Source organism: Gopherus evgoodei, unplaced genomic scaffold, assembly GCF_007399415.2.
Source record: "Gopherus evgoodei ecotype Sinaloan lineage unplaced genomic scaffold, rGopEvg1_v1.p scaffold_75_arrow_ctg1, whole genome shotgun sequence".
Lineage (NCBI taxonomy): Eukaryota > Metazoa > Chordata > Testudines > Testudinidae > Gopherus > Gopherus evgoodei.
The window spans coordinates 385252-400343 of NW_022060096.1; the positions used below are offsets into that span (position 1 = coordinate 385252).

The following is a 15092-nucleotide window of genomic DNA, read 5'->3' on the forward strand; positions in this document are numbered from 1 at the left end:
CCTTTCCCACTGTCCCTTGCCCTGGTGCAGGCACTTAGCCTTCTCCAGGAAACAGGCAGGCACTAGGACCCAGGAAGCAGTGTCCAGCTGCAGAGGTAGCAACCCAGAGCAGCTAGTCTCAGCCTCAGGAAAAACGGCTCCATCCCGCCCCCTCTGCTCCCTGCACTGACCCCACCTCACCCCTGCACATGCCTTGCCTCTGCCAATGCCCTTCTGCACCCTCCCAAACTATGCCCATGCTATCTATCCTGTGCACTAAATGAGGCAGGGGTCTCATGGAGAAAATAGCTTGTTATCATGTAATTAAAGATGGTATCTTAATGCATACGTACAAGTGGGCCAAAATAAAGTTACAAAGACAACGTTAATTCTGCCATTTCCTTGTTTTTTTACTGCTCAACTTTGCAAACTTAATGTGCCCTACAAGTAAAGCTTTGTGCATAATTTCCCAGGTTTTTAAAAAAGCAAACTGAAAAGTCAGACGTTCCAAGATGCAGAATCATGTTGCCACTCTCAGGTTGCCTCCCATCTCGGTTTTACCCTGACAGTCTGTTTTTTGGCTTCTGCGTCCGGGTGCCATTTAGAGTTGCCAGGTGCCTGGTTTTCTACTAGAAAGTCCAGTTAAAAAGGGACCTAAATGGCACCTGAACCAAAAGTCTGGTTTTCACAGGGTGTGGGAGGCACCAGGTCATAAATCTTTGCCAGCCCCTGCTCAGCCAGGGCCACTTCGTACCTGCAGGCAGGTTCCTTGAGACGATCCGGAGAGTGTTGAAGGGAGGGAAAGAGGCAGAGAAGAAGGGGTTGGGGGTGAAGGAAAGAGGTGGAGCGGAAGTGGAGCCTTGGAGGAAGAGGTGGAGAAGAGTGAGGCCTTGGGCGGAAGAGGCAGAGCAAGGGATAGAGCCTTGAGGATCTGACTACCAGCCATTAGAAAGATGGCAACTCTGTGACACATGGGTCATCAGCAGGATTGGAACTTTTAGATCCACCACAGAAACCACTTGATCTAATGGAGCAAGTGACAGTAGTAGTAGGTTGTGTGACAAAGTTCCTCCTTTACCTTGGTGGGTCCTGCACTTTTTGGCGGATTTGCTCACCTCAGTGATCTTCCCTTCTAGTGGAACCCACAGTCTGGGTCAGCTCCTCCTGTGTCTGATCAGGACTTTTGAGGTTTGTGGGGGAACCCAGGGCCCTGTGGATTGCAGCTGTCTATAGTGCCTCTTGTAACAGCTGCATGACAGCTACAACTCCCTGGGCTACTTCCCCATGGCCCCCCCCAAACACCTTCTCCTCATCACAGGACCTTCCTCCTGGTGTCTGATAACACTTGTACTCCTCGGTCCTCCAGCAGCACACCCTCTCACTCTCAGCTCCTTACACCTCTTGCTCCCAGCTCCTCACATGCACACCTCACTGACTAACTGGGAGGCTTTTAACTAGCTCCAGACAGCCCTTGATTGGTTTCAGGTGTCCCAATCAATGTATCTATCTCCACTGCCTTCTAGAAAGATCTTAATTGGCCGCCCCAGGTATCTTGATTAACCTGGAGCAACTGCCATTTGGTTACCATGGTACCAGGGATTTGTTTAGCCTGGGGCTAAAATACCTATTCCCCACTACTTTACTGTAGCCATCTGGCTTTGCCCCATCACAGTTGTCATCCTCTTTGTGGACCAGCACTAGAGGGAGATCAGAAAATTTTGTTGGAGGGTTTGACAGATATTTGCTGACCACAGGGGAATGGCAAAACTCAGGGATATTGGGTTCCATTCCAGGCTCTGGAGAGATGTGTGTTCGGGGAGTGACAGACCCTTCTTCCTCTGATCTCCCAAGCCTAACCCTTTCAGCCTCCTTCCTGCCAACCTGTCCCTGTCCCAGTCCTGTCTCTTCCCCATCCCTTGCTCTGTGTCCCAGTCCTATTCTCCTTGTCTACCTCGTTCCAGACTCCACTCCTCAAGCTTCTCATCGCCAGTCCCAATCTCCTTGCCAAGCCAGTCCTAGACTTCACGTATGGCTTCCCCAGCCAAGTCTGAGTTCCCCCTGTTTTCTGTGCTGTCCCTCCCCTCTGGGGTCCTCAGCTGATCTGTTTCTCACACTTACCTTTGACTTGAGTTGTCCTGTTTGTCCCAATCCCCAGTTTCCTTCCCTAGATGCCTCATCCAGTCTCAGGATTTCTCTCCACACACACTTAGTTTGTGGCAAACTGGGGTGTAAATTTACCTCGCACTAGCCTGCTGCACACTGAGTGTCTGTGTGGAGCCTGCTGCTGTGCACTAACATTTACCTGGTGCTTGGAAATGGGATAGATCAAAGCACACAAGGGAACTGTTAGGGCTTCTCTTTGGTACCACACTAAATTAGTGCCACTGTATCGATGCAGTGGCACCGAATTAAAGTGTCTAGTGAAAATGCAAGACGTTGATCAGAGAGTGCTCTCCTGTCCACATAATTAGTCATAGAATCATAGACTATTAAGGTTGGAAGAGATCTCAGGAGGTCATCTAGTCCAACCCCCTGCTCAAAGCAGGACCAACTCCAACTAAATCATCCCAGCCAGGGCTTTGTCAAGCCAGGCCTTAAAAACCTATAAAGATGGAGACTCTACCACCTCCCTAGGTAACCCATTCCACTGCTTCACCACTCTCCTAGTGAAATAGTATTTCTCCAACCTAGAACTCCCTCACTGCAACTTGAGACCATTGCTTCTTATTCTGACATCTACCACCACTGAGAACAGCCTAGCTTCATTCTCTTTGGAACCTCCATTCAGGTGAAGACACATGACGTCAGTGGAAGAGAGCTCTCCTGTCTACATATTTAGTCCACCTCATTGAGAGGCAGAAGCTGTGCTGGTGGGAGAGCATCTCCTGCTGACATAGTGTGATACAGACACTGCTTTAAGTCGATATAAGTTACATTGCTCGGTGTTGCGAGGGATGTTTTCACAGCCCTGAGCAACATAACTTACATCCACTTAAGCAGTAGTGTAGACAAGGCCTAAGTGCACAGCCACGCTGGTGCCTGGCAGGACAGTGCAGGGTAGATTTACACCCTAACTCCTAATTTCCTGGCTCAACAAATCACAACGTCTCCCCACTCGCTCCTTGTCCTAATTGCCCTGCCTAGCCAGTCCTAGTCTCTTTACCCCTCCTCCCAGTCCCAGGCTCCTTGTCCAGCCTGTCCCCATCTCCTGTTTTCTCTCCCAGTCCTGATTCTCTCCATCCACCAGCCTCTAGGCTCAGAATATTCCTCCTGCATCCTTATCCTCATCTACTTTCCCCTCTCACCCTGGTCTGCATTCAATTCAGGTAGCTTCCTCTCCACTCTGCCTGCACTCAGCAGGTGGAAACAGTCTCTCTCATCTCAGTTCTAGTGCCTGGTACCACTCTAGCCCACAGCAGGAGCATAATTTCAGCATAATTGTATTGGTTACACGTCTTACCACTGCTACAAACCCTCTTCTGGTACAGTCACCTTGTTGTGGCGAAGGGGCTTGTGTGCTCCAATGATCATCAGAGCTATGCTGTCGGGAACTTCATTTTTCTTCAAATTTGGTATAAGGAGAAGATTCCAGAAGACTTGAGAAATGCCATCATTGTTACCATCTTTAAGAAAGGAGAGAAGTCGGGGAGTGGAAATTATTGTGGCATTGCCTTGCTATCTACAGCAGGGAAAATTCTCGCCCGTATCCTCTGAAACTGATTACTTCCCCTTGCTGAGGAAATATTGCCAGAATCTCAGTGCGGTTTAAGACCATCCTGCAGGACAACCGACATGATCTTTGTTGCCCACAAAATCCAGGAAAAGTCTTGGGAGCAAAATCAGAACATGTACATGGTCTTCATTGATTTGACAAAGGCCTTCAATACTGTCAATCTTGAAGCCCTGTGGAAAGTACAGGCCAGATTTGGCTGCCCTCCAAAATTTATTAAGGGCCTAAGGTTTCTTCATGATGAGATGACTTCCACCATTCTCTGTAATGGCTTGGAGATGGATCCTATTAGCAAACCTGGGGTTAAGCAAGGATGTGTTATTGCCACAACCCTGTTCTCCATGTATTTAGCAGTCATTTTGGTGCTCATTAAAGACCGCATCCCCACTGGAGTTGACATTCAATACAGAATGGATGGGCGGCTTATTAATCGTTGATGTTTCCACTGAAAGTCTAGACTCCTCAGAGCGTCCATTACTGACCTTTAGTACTCTGATGACTGTGCCATCCTTGCGCACACTGAGAATGGCCTTCAGTCCACACTGGAATTTTTTGCACAAGTTTACTGAAGCCTAAGACTCTCACTCAGTATCAAGAAAACTAATGTGCTCCATCAGCCTGCTTCAGGCCTTCCACATGAGCCGCCACAAATCACCATGGAGGGGCAGACTTTGGAGAGCGTTGAGGACTTCTTGTACCTCAGTACCCAACTTTCTCAAAATGCAAACATTGACAGTGAGATCCAGCACAGGATCCATTGCCCAAGTGCTTCCTTTGGGAAACTGCTCTGGCACCTTTTCACAGACCATGACCTACAGCAGGACACCAAGATCCAGGTCTATAAGATAATGGTTATTCGTACTCTCCTTTATAGATGCAAAACCTGAGTGACCTATCGACAGCACCTCAAGAGTCTGGAGAGGTCAGGGGTGGCTCCAGGCCCCAACATGCCAAGCGCGTGCTTGGATCAGCAAGCGCGGGGGGCGCTCTGCCGGCTCTGCAGGGGCGGCAGGCAGGGTGCCTTCGGCAGCTTGCCTGCGGAGGGTCCGCTGGTCCCGCGGCTTCTGGACCTCCCGCAAGCACGGCTGTGGGAGGTCCGCCAAAGCTGCCTGACCAGCAGACCTCCCGCAGGCAAGCCGCTGAATGCAGCCTGCCTGCCGTGCTTGAGGCGGCGAAATCCCTAGAGCCGCCCCTGGGAGAGGTACCACCAGCGATGTCTCTGGAAGATGTTTTGCGTCAAGTGGGAAAATCACTGCACTAACACCAAAAGCCTCATTGAAGCTAATGTTACCAGCATTGAAGCAATGATCCTCACTCACCAACTCTGCTGGACTGGACATAGTGTGCAGATGCCAGAGTCTCGCCGCCCAAAACAAGCCCTGTACTCTCAGTTCACCCATGGTCAGAGATCCTGTGGTAGTCAGAGGAAACCCTACAAAGACACACTGAAAGTGTATCTCAAGAAAAGTCATGTAGACAGCCCAAGCTGGGAGGAGCAAGCAACCAACCAATCTCAATGACACTTCATCCTCCAACAGGCAGTGGCCTGTTTCAAGGAGAAGTGCCTTGACCTCAAAGTTGAAAAGAAAGAAAGAAAGAAAGAAAGAAAGAAAGAAAGAAGTTTCTTCCGGCAGCCAGCTGACCTGTCGGGAAACATCTATACCTACTATGGACAGATCTATGGTTCCGGGATTGGAATCCTGAGTCGTCTCAGGACCCATATGTAAATCTGTGGTAGAGATCATCCTCGAATGCAGGGATTGTCGATGATGGTGATACTGCTGCTGCAACTAGTGAAGCTGTGGGCCTACAGACAGCAGCCTCTTTCATTGTGCATCCCTGATTCACTCCCTGGCCACCATCCAGCCTGTGCATGGATTGAGGCAGGGGCTTTGGCAGAGGACAATGTTTTGGGGAAGTTTGGTATCAATCCAACCAGAAATGAATTCTGAAAGCTGGATTCGAAGGGGTTGAGAGACACAAAGTGGCTGATGTAATATCTTTTATTGGACAACTCCTATTGGTGAGAGAGACGAGCTTCTGAGCTTACACACAGCTCATCTCTGTAGGATCAAAAGTTTGTCTCTCTCCAAGAGAAATGGGTCCAATAAAAGATATTACCTCACCCACCCTGTCTCTCTAATATCCTTGGACTAACATGGCTATAGCAACACTGCATATAAGAATACAACTGTCACTTTTTGGAAAGTTTTCTACTATTCTGTAAGGACAGCATCTCTCAAAAATTGCTTGGTGCAGAAATATCACAGCTCCTGTACAAAGAACAGGAATACTTGTGGCATCTTAGAGACTAACACATTTATTTGAGCATAAGCTTTCATGGGCTACAGCCCACTTCATCGGATGCATAGAATGTAAGACTTCGAAAGAAGACAGTCATACACAGAGAACACGAAAAGCTGGAAGTAGCCACACCAACTGGAAAAGTCCAACCAATTGAGATGAGCTATCATCCGCAAGAGAAAAAAAAACCTTTGAAGTGATAATTGAGATGACCCAGACAAAGTGTGAGACCACACAAAATCTGTAACCCACAAAAGCTTATGCTCAAATAAATGTGATAGGTGCCACAAGGATTCCTGTTCTTTTTGCTGATACAGACTAACACGGCTGCTACTCTGAAACCTGTATATGTTTGTTCTCAGTGATATCTAGTTCACAGGGCAGTTTGTAGATGTCTGACTGGTTATTTCTAGAATAATTTGGAATGGGCCCAATCCTGTATTCCGTTTCTACTCAGCCTGTACAAAGCAAACTCACATGACAGTCAATAGCTGACTGGAAAAGAAGCAGGAGCTATTCGCCTCCCTACGTGAGGGGAAGGGTCACTAGCCTGCTAGCCGAGGCAGTCACCAGCGAGTAAGCACTGTCTCCCCAGCCAACGGGGACTGTGGAAGAGACCTAGGAGCCTCCAACAACTGAGGTAACTTGGTCTCTGAAGCTCAGAGACATTGTGGGGTTCAGTCTCAACAAACTTGCAGCTGCTCCACATCAAGGAGCCTGGGACCGCAGCAAGAGGCCACCCAAGATCCATGAGAGGGCACTATGAGATACAAGCCATCAGTGAATGGGACTAAAGGGGTCATGCCCCAAACAAAAAGGACAGTGGTAGGAAGTAGCCCAGGGCAGGGGATTTAGATCCCTGCTGGGAGACCTCCCCTATTCAGGCGTACATGCATGCAGGGCCCCAGCCTGGGACCCAGTGGAGAGGGAGGGCCTGGGTTTCCCTTCCCCACTACCTAAAAAACTGAGGCAACTTAACCTGGAAAACAAGGGGCTGGAGGTCAGACGCAGCAACTGGTAGGTCGCCCGCCCCTTCAAGTGCCCTGTTACAAACCTGAAATTTATTCCTACTGCAAACGTGCAGCTCCAGCTGAGATGAAGCGACAGTTTTACAGAAAGATGCACATAAAGGACTTTTGTTATTACCAGGTTAGGGAATTTACATTGGTGAAGGTCAATCTGTTTTCTTGAGTGTTTCAAAGTCCTGACAATGAATCTTTGTAAAGTTCCCGCCCACACCAGATATTTTATTTTTAAAAAATACAAAGAAATTGCATATAATCCCTCCCCCCCATGTCAAGAGTGTATCGATGTTTGTCAATGAAACACTCAAAATACAGGAAAGGGTTGAGATCAAACACTGCCCTGAGCTCCCTTTGCCAGAGGGAGCCACTAAAACTTTTGGAACTATGGTAAAATATTCTCTCTTCCTTGTACTATATTCAGAGGAAGATATTATTCCTACTAAATGTTAAGAAAAGAGAAGTTAAAAATAAAACTTATAATGAGTCTGTAGCTGTAATGTTAACTACTGAGTCACAACAAATGTCTCCATAATATGATATTCCTGTGCTGTGTAGGGTTGAGGTATATTTTTGGCTGAGCTCTCTATGCTATGCCGGATCCACTGTGTATCAGAGGTTTTGAAATTTTCTATTACTAGTTGGTTCAAAATGTGAGAAGTAACAGAGCAGACAGGGGAGTGCTCTCGGCAAAATCTAATTCTGGCCAAGCTGAGAGAATCCCCCCATTCCTTGGTCACTTTATGAGGGTGGCAAAAGGGATACATAAATACCTCACCCTCTGTACCTCTGTGTTTGGGTGTCTAGGTCTGGATTTTGGCATGAGTGTAACATTTTCAAAAGTGCCTCAGCGACTTAGAAGCCTATGTGACATTTTCCTTTTTCATTTTCTCTCCTGTCTGCATTTTTAGACCCATTCAGAGGGAAAGGGAAAGGAAAGACATGGCACTGAAACAACTGGAAATGAGATAATGAAAATATTTCACAGTCACACGGGGAGCTCCATAGTGACCAGAGACATGAACAGTAATAACTACAGCTCAGTAATAATACATATTACAGAATTCGCTCTGTTTTTGGTCGTTTCTCATTAGGGTCATAGGTATACGATGCCCTCTGGGTTCAAGCCCTTTTGTCTCAGGGGATTTGCCTTTCAGGACTGAGCTGGCTGATTCTTACCTGAACAGGTCACTCCAGCATCCTCTTCATGATTGCAGTTACTCTGACCCCATCCCTTGTTCCTGCAGTGCCAGAGAGCAGACTCGATACCATCACAGGCAACGTCATCCAGCCAAATTGGTCCAGATCCTGCTCCAAAATGAGCTTCGTCATGGGCACTGATAGCAGATCCACATCCCAACTGCTTACAAACAACTCCCGCATCTGCCATGTCCCAGTCATCACTACACACCGTCCCCCACTGATCCTGGTGTTTAACCTCCACTCTCCCAGCACAGGGGCTGCCTCCGTCCGCCAGTCTCAGATCATTGACACCTTCAAAGAGAGACATAGAGCAGGGTCAGAGCAAGCAGGGAGCCCCATCCCCATCGTTATCACAGCAGAGTCTGCACCTGGCAGCAGGGGATCTGTGCCCAGAGCCAGGAGAATGGGACATGCCCAGAGCTGCCTCATGGCTCCACCTGATCCTGTCTCAGGGCCTCACACTCGGGGCTGTCAGTGCTCCAGCTCTCGCCATTTTATCCTCACTCTGGTGGTTTGGGGTGTTTTTACCAGTCTCATGAGAACATGATGAAAGGTGCCAACTCACCGAGTTTTCCTTATTCCAAATGGCGCCATCTCCTGTCACTGTCACTGTGGCTGAAGCTAGCGAGATGGCAGGGAAAGGGTCTGCACTGGGGTAACAGGGAGGCAGGAGAGATGGTCAGAAGGGAGGGGAGGGGACAGGGATCTGAAATTGGGGCAGGAGGGAGAGTGGAGACAGAGCACAGTGAGGACTGGAGGGAGAGCAGGGAGCATAGGGCTGGAGGGGGTTATTGAGCAGTGGCCAGGAGGGAGGGGAGGAGAAGGGGGTCTGCATGGTGAGGTGGAGAGAGGAGGGGGTCTGGAGTGGGGGACAATGAGAAGTGAGGGGGGTGAGGAATTGGGCAGAAGGGTGAGAAGGAAGGGAGAGAGCAGAGAGGAGGCAGAAAGAGGCAAGGGGAGAAGAGGGGGCTCTATAAGGGCAGGAGGAGGTAGGGGTGGGGAAGGGTGATCATGTGTAAGGGGAGGAGTGAGGGGGCCTGAAGCAGGGCAGCAAGAGGGTGAGGAGGGGAGGTGGTGTGGAGCAGAGGACGGGAAGGAGGGGAAGTAGCCTGGAACAGGGGTACATGAGGGAGTATTGGGGAGGATGGTGAAGTCAGGATGGAGTGGGGGGGAGTGGTCTGGTGCCAGTGGACAGGAGGTAGGGAAGTTCTGGAGCAGGGGGACAGGAGGGAGTATTGGAGTGGGGAATGGAGTCTGAAGTAGGCAGGGAATGGGATCAGGAGTGGGAGGGGCAGGAGTGAAGGAGAGATGGGGAGGAGAAGGAGGGGGCTCTAGAACGGGGGGCAGTGCTTCCCAGTCTCAAACAGAAACGTTGTGGGGAGTGGGGGAAGTTAGGGAAGTGTTGCTGTTTGCAAAAGCTAAACCAATCCTGTCGTGTTACAGTGACATAATTTCTGTGAATGGTTAATGTCAGGTCAGAGTGAAGGTCTCCAGTATCTCTGTCTGTAACTTACCCCTGACCAGTAACAGAAGTTCTGTGTGTGAGTAGGAACCATGCTGCATTAATTAGCTCAGTGGCTGTCAACTACTTCCCAGCCACCCCTTCGTCTGTCAGAGGATTGAACCAGGAGGGAGAGCAAAGGCAGTGCTAGGCAATGGACAGCAGTTCCTGTCTCAGGGATGAGGGGAGGGTAAGCACAGTCTCCAGCTGAGCAGCCAGGGGAGCTGTGCAGTTTAGGTGCATTAAATGGTGACTTTTCAGCCTGCGATTCTCACCCCCACTCTGGCAGAGGAGTAGAGGGGTGGTTTCTCAAGTCCATAGACAGACTGAGTAACATCACTAGATTGTTTTTATAACTTTGTAATTTTTGTTCTGTGGAGCTTGGCATTACAGCCTCATGCTTCCTACTGGAGTTTCTCCTGACCTGCTCCACACATTTCCCTCTTCCACTGGTCTCTTCCCACCCTCCTCTCTTGGGCTCTGACCCCTCCTCTTCTCCCCTTTCTACCTGGCCTCTCTGCCTTGCATACACAGGCTGCTCCTTCCCCAGATGAGGAGCAGACTCTGTCCCCACTCCCTGCCATTGGCTTTTATCCCAGTAGCTCTGAATTCTACCCCCTGCCCTGTGTTGTCTCTAGTTTTCTGTATCTCTGGGGGTTGTGGAGAGGCAAAGCTGCTGCTGGAGACAGGCAGTTCACAGGGAATGTGAGGAGGGACCACTGCCTGCCACACAGTCCTTGGATATTACCTGGGAGATCTGGCCCCCAGGACAGGGTGTGAAGAGCCAGGACTGTCCCTGTGACTGGGAGCAATACGGGCATCATTACAATGCCCATGAGTTACGGATCCATAGAGAGTTCCACTGTGGGGTGACCAGATAGCAAATGTGAAAAATCGGGACAGGACGTGGGGGGCAATAGGAGCCCATATTCAAAAAAGCCCCAAATATCAGGACTGTCCCTATATAATCAGGACATCTGGTCATCCTATTCCAATGTGACCCCTGGAACAGGCTGGTTGCATCTGTGAATGGCTGAGTCAGGGACAGCATGTTTATGGAGCCTCCATGGAGGTCAGAGAACAGCGCGGTTCACACAAGTACGTGTGAACCTGCTCCTTTAATGCCAAGCAAACACAAAATGCTCACTTTGCTGCAATCTACAGGGACATTTATTAAGGTATGACTCAACAGGCAACCCATCGGGCCCAGTCTGCACTAAGAAAAAAAAGGAGCTTTTTTTCAATGGAGTTAACGCAGTGATGTTCACTCGTGGCAGGATCCAAGGCTGTAACACTGCTCTAGCTAAGAAGAGTACCCAGAAGTCACCTCCTACAGGACAGGCCCAACAAAGAAAATAACAGAAAGCCATTAGCCGTCATCTTCAGCCCCCAACTAAAACTTCTCCAGCACATCATCTACAACTTATCCTGAAGGACCATCCATCACTCTCACAGATCTTGTGAGATAGGCCAGTCTTCGCTTACAGGCAATCCCCCAACCTGATGATAATACTCACCAGCAAGCGCATACCATACAACATAAACACTAACCCAGAATCCTATCCTTGTAACAAAGCCCGATGCCAACTCTGTCCACATATCTATTCAAGTGACACCATCATAGGACCTAATCACATCAGCCACACTATCAGAGGCTCGTTCACCTGCACATCTAGCAACATGATATATGCCATCATGTGGCAGCAATGCCCCTCTGCCATATACATTGGCCAAACCAGACAGTCTTTATGCAAAAGAATAAATGGACACAAATCTGACTTCAGGAATTATAACATTCAAAAACCAGTGGGAGAACACTTCAACCTCTCTAACCACTAGAAGGTGGCAATTTTGCAACAAAAAAACTTCAAAAACAGACTCCCACGAAAGCTTATGCTCAGATAAATTTGTTAGTCTCTAAGGTGCCACAAGTACTCCTGTTCTTTTTGCTCTAGCTAAGTGCACACACAGTTCTGTTTCCCTGCACACAGTAGAAACTAAGAACAGCCGGCAGTTTCCTTGCTCAGAAATCCCCCAGCCTGCCCCTCCAGCGAGCTCCAACTGGCTTTGTTTCTTTTTTGCTTCCAGGTTCCCGGTCACAACTCTTTCTACTGGCTTCTCCCTCCAACAGACACAGTCTGATGCCAGTATCCTGGCCCCTGCATTAGCAACAAGGGAAACCCCTGGTTTAGCTCTGCCCTGCCCATGTGCCTAGTACCTTTGGCAGTAGCCCCCACTGTCTGCAGCTGTTTTTACTCCATAAAGGATTTTGATTGCTCCGTCTGTTGAGCCTAAAAGAGAGTTCTCGCCCTGCCAGTGACGTTCATGAGGTCTGTGATTATCTTAGGATAGAAGACTCCCCAATAGCAGCCATCAGCACCTTTCAGCTATCAAGCACATTTACATACTGCACCTATCATATACTGGGAAAAGTAGCTACACGGTGATATCCTCTATATTGTAAACTCCCCTGTGGCATTGTGTCTGTGACTTGTGAAGCAAACTCAAATTTCCCATAGAAAATAAAAAAACTATCAAAGGGATGAGGCACATTTCCTCATCAATCCAACAGAAATACATTGAGCTGAGCATGTGCTTGGCATAACTATATGACGCTCTCCCACAAGTAACTGGAGAGTATTTTATGCTCCCCCGCGTCACTGTGTCTGCATCATGTGAAACAGTCAAATTTCCCATAGAAAATAAGAAATATTCAGGGGCTATAAACATTTGCTCATAAATCCAACAAAAATGCACTGAGCTGAACATGTGCTTGTCATCGCTATATGACACTATCCCACAATCGTGCAGTAATTTATCGCTCACATGGTAATAATTGTCCATCCCCTGCAATGTTAATCTGAGCACCAGAAGCCACCATAGAATCCTCTGCTTTTCAGTCATGTACAGCTGTGTCATGGGCTCTAATCCCAGCACATTATATCTGAACTACTTGGAAATCTGAAATATAAACTCCAAGTAACCTGCTAGACTGTTTGGTTTGCTCAGGATTTTCTGGGAATCAGGCTCCTAATCACCACACAGTTACTGAGCTGTCTGTGAAATAAACATTAGGGCAGGTTTTCCTCTAAGACAATAATTTAGACTGACATTTCTGATTACCAACTTCAGGCTAGCGCAGCAGCACATCGGGGTCCCATGAATCAGCTACAGCTCAGCAGTTCACTGCCCTGCCAGTCACATGGATCACTCTCACGCTGTTAAGACCAGCCCAACAGGTTCCAGTCACTGTATTATTTTAATCATATCTGGGTCCCACATTCGATTTTAATCCTATTGCTAGTCAGTTTTGGAGTCTCTGGGCCAGATTCATGTCCTAAAATGCACCAGCACATTCTGATGTACTCAATGGTCTGTCTCCCCCACCCCACCCCGCCCCACCCCACCCCATTAGTGTTGAGTCTGCCTTGAGCTTGGGCACTGCATGGCAAGGGGCCTGCAGCCTCCTCTGTGCTGGAGGAATGAGAGCAGCCCTGAGACTGGGCAGGGGTGGCCTTGAGGGAATGGAACCAATGTGTTCCTGAAAGGCCCTGATACAGAACCTCTGCCATGCAGATTGTGCTGGTCGGGCTTCTCTAGTCTCTATCTAGGATTCAGAGCTTCTCTGCTCCAGCAGAAACCCTGAGGGAGGGAGGCAGGGCTCCTGCAGGATAAATCTTCCTGCTGGCAGAGCTTCCAGTACCCCTATGGGCACAAGGCATTGCAAACTGCACCCCAACACATGCACACACCCCTTCTCTGGGAAGAATCCGTTCTGGGTTTATTTGGATAAATACTCCTCACTTCAAAATGACAAAACTTTGACTGGCTTCAGTGAGTGAACAGGGGAGTAAGGAGCCAAGATTGGCTGTTGGAGCTGTTGGATTCAGGACCAAACAGACATTTCTGTTGGATCCCAAATTATTGATGTATTTATTGGGATTTAAAATACTAAAGCAATGCCCAGCCAAGACTCTTGGCACCCAGATGGCATTGATAACACACTCAAATCTCTGCAGCATGAAGTGACCATTTCAACAGGAACTCAGCCAGCCAGGCACCTACAGAAACTTTTTTCCACCCATTTCTCATTATGTGATGCACAGCCTGGGTCCTTCCTACCCCCAAACAAGTGTCTTTTGCTGTGTGCCCAAAAGATCACGAAAGTTGAGCAAGTTTCAGAGTCCTGGAGGCCTCACAGAGAACATCCTGTCAGCCACCCCTCTTCTTTATAAGAAGGGGAACCAGGTCAGGTGCCCCTGCTAACCATAGTGGTGGCAGTACGACATAGGGAGAAAGGTGATCCCTCAGGGAGGCCGGTTCCAGGCCATTAAGGACTTTATAAATCATAACCGACACCTTAATCTCAACCCAGAGCTGGGCAGCCAGTGCAGATCCTGGAGCATGACTGTAACATGCTCCCAGTGAGATATACTGATCAGTGAGTCACTGCCAGTTGCACCAGCTTCGTACTCTGAAAGGTTCTAAGGTGCAGCCCCACATTAGGGTCCTTTGAACAGTCCAATCTCCAGGTAACAAAAGCCTCAATAAGAGTGGCAAGGTTGAATCCCGAAAGGAAAAGTCACAACCTCCTAGCCAGACACTGGTATTAAAAAGCTGACTGTAAAAGTTACCACCCTAGTTCCAGTTAACCCAGCTCCCCTGGTGGAACACAGAGGAGACTTACCTGCTACGTCCTGAACTGCGAGAAGAAGAAGCCACAGCACCAAAGTGGAGAGATGTCCCTTCATTGCCAGCCTGACTTGCTGTCCCCTCCTCTCACTGCACTGGCTGCACCTAAGCACCTGCCAGGGCTCCTCTGTGTCTGACAAGTGATAACAAAGAAGTGGAAGGGAAATATATAGAGTCAGAGGCTTGCATCAGTTGCACGAAGGAACCAATAGCAAACCCACCTCCTTTTTAGTTATTATCAGTGGTTTTATCTGTGACTTTATGCAGCTAAAACATCCAATAAAACTCGAAAGCAACAAACATCACCATATATGAGTGATGAGCCCCCTTCTGATGTCAGGTTTACCACAACCTCAGATCATCGGGTAACCCCCAATCTCTGGAGCTGGAAGGAAAAGTTCTGTGCAAACTGTATTTGTGCTGTTTCTCGCCCAATAGATTCTATATCATATTGAACATGAATTGGGAGACATTAGAGGCAGGTTATTTTATAAACTAGGAAAGAAATTCCTTGTGCCAAAGGTGATCGTTACAAGACAAACTCCCAGTATTGGACATGCCCAACTGTAGACAAGGACAACTCACTAGAACCAGGTTGTGTCACTCAGATCAGCTTTATAGAAGAAGAATTACTCAGCAGCATCTGAAATATTGATAGTTC

At 48.4% G+C, this 15092-nt stretch overlaps 1 protein-coding gene across 1 annotated transcript in view; it reads right to left on the bottom strand.

Moving 5' to 3' along the window:
* LOC115643878 (scavenger receptor cysteine-rich type 1 protein M130-like) overlaps positions 1 to 14551 on the bottom strand; it is a 48199-nt gene extending 33648 nt beyond the window's left edge. The window contains exons 1-2 of the mRNA XM_030547870.1: positions 14427 to 14551; positions 8215 to 8529 (exon numbers count right to left, since the gene is read on the bottom strand). Of these exons, the coding sequence (XP_030403730.1) occupies positions 8215 to 8529; positions 14427 to 14490 (379 nt within the window). The 5' untranslated portion in view covers positions 14491 to 14551. The remainder of the gene's footprint in view (positions 1 to 8214; positions 8530 to 14426) is intronic.
* Between the last annotated feature and the right edge of the window lie 541 nt (positions 14552 to 15092).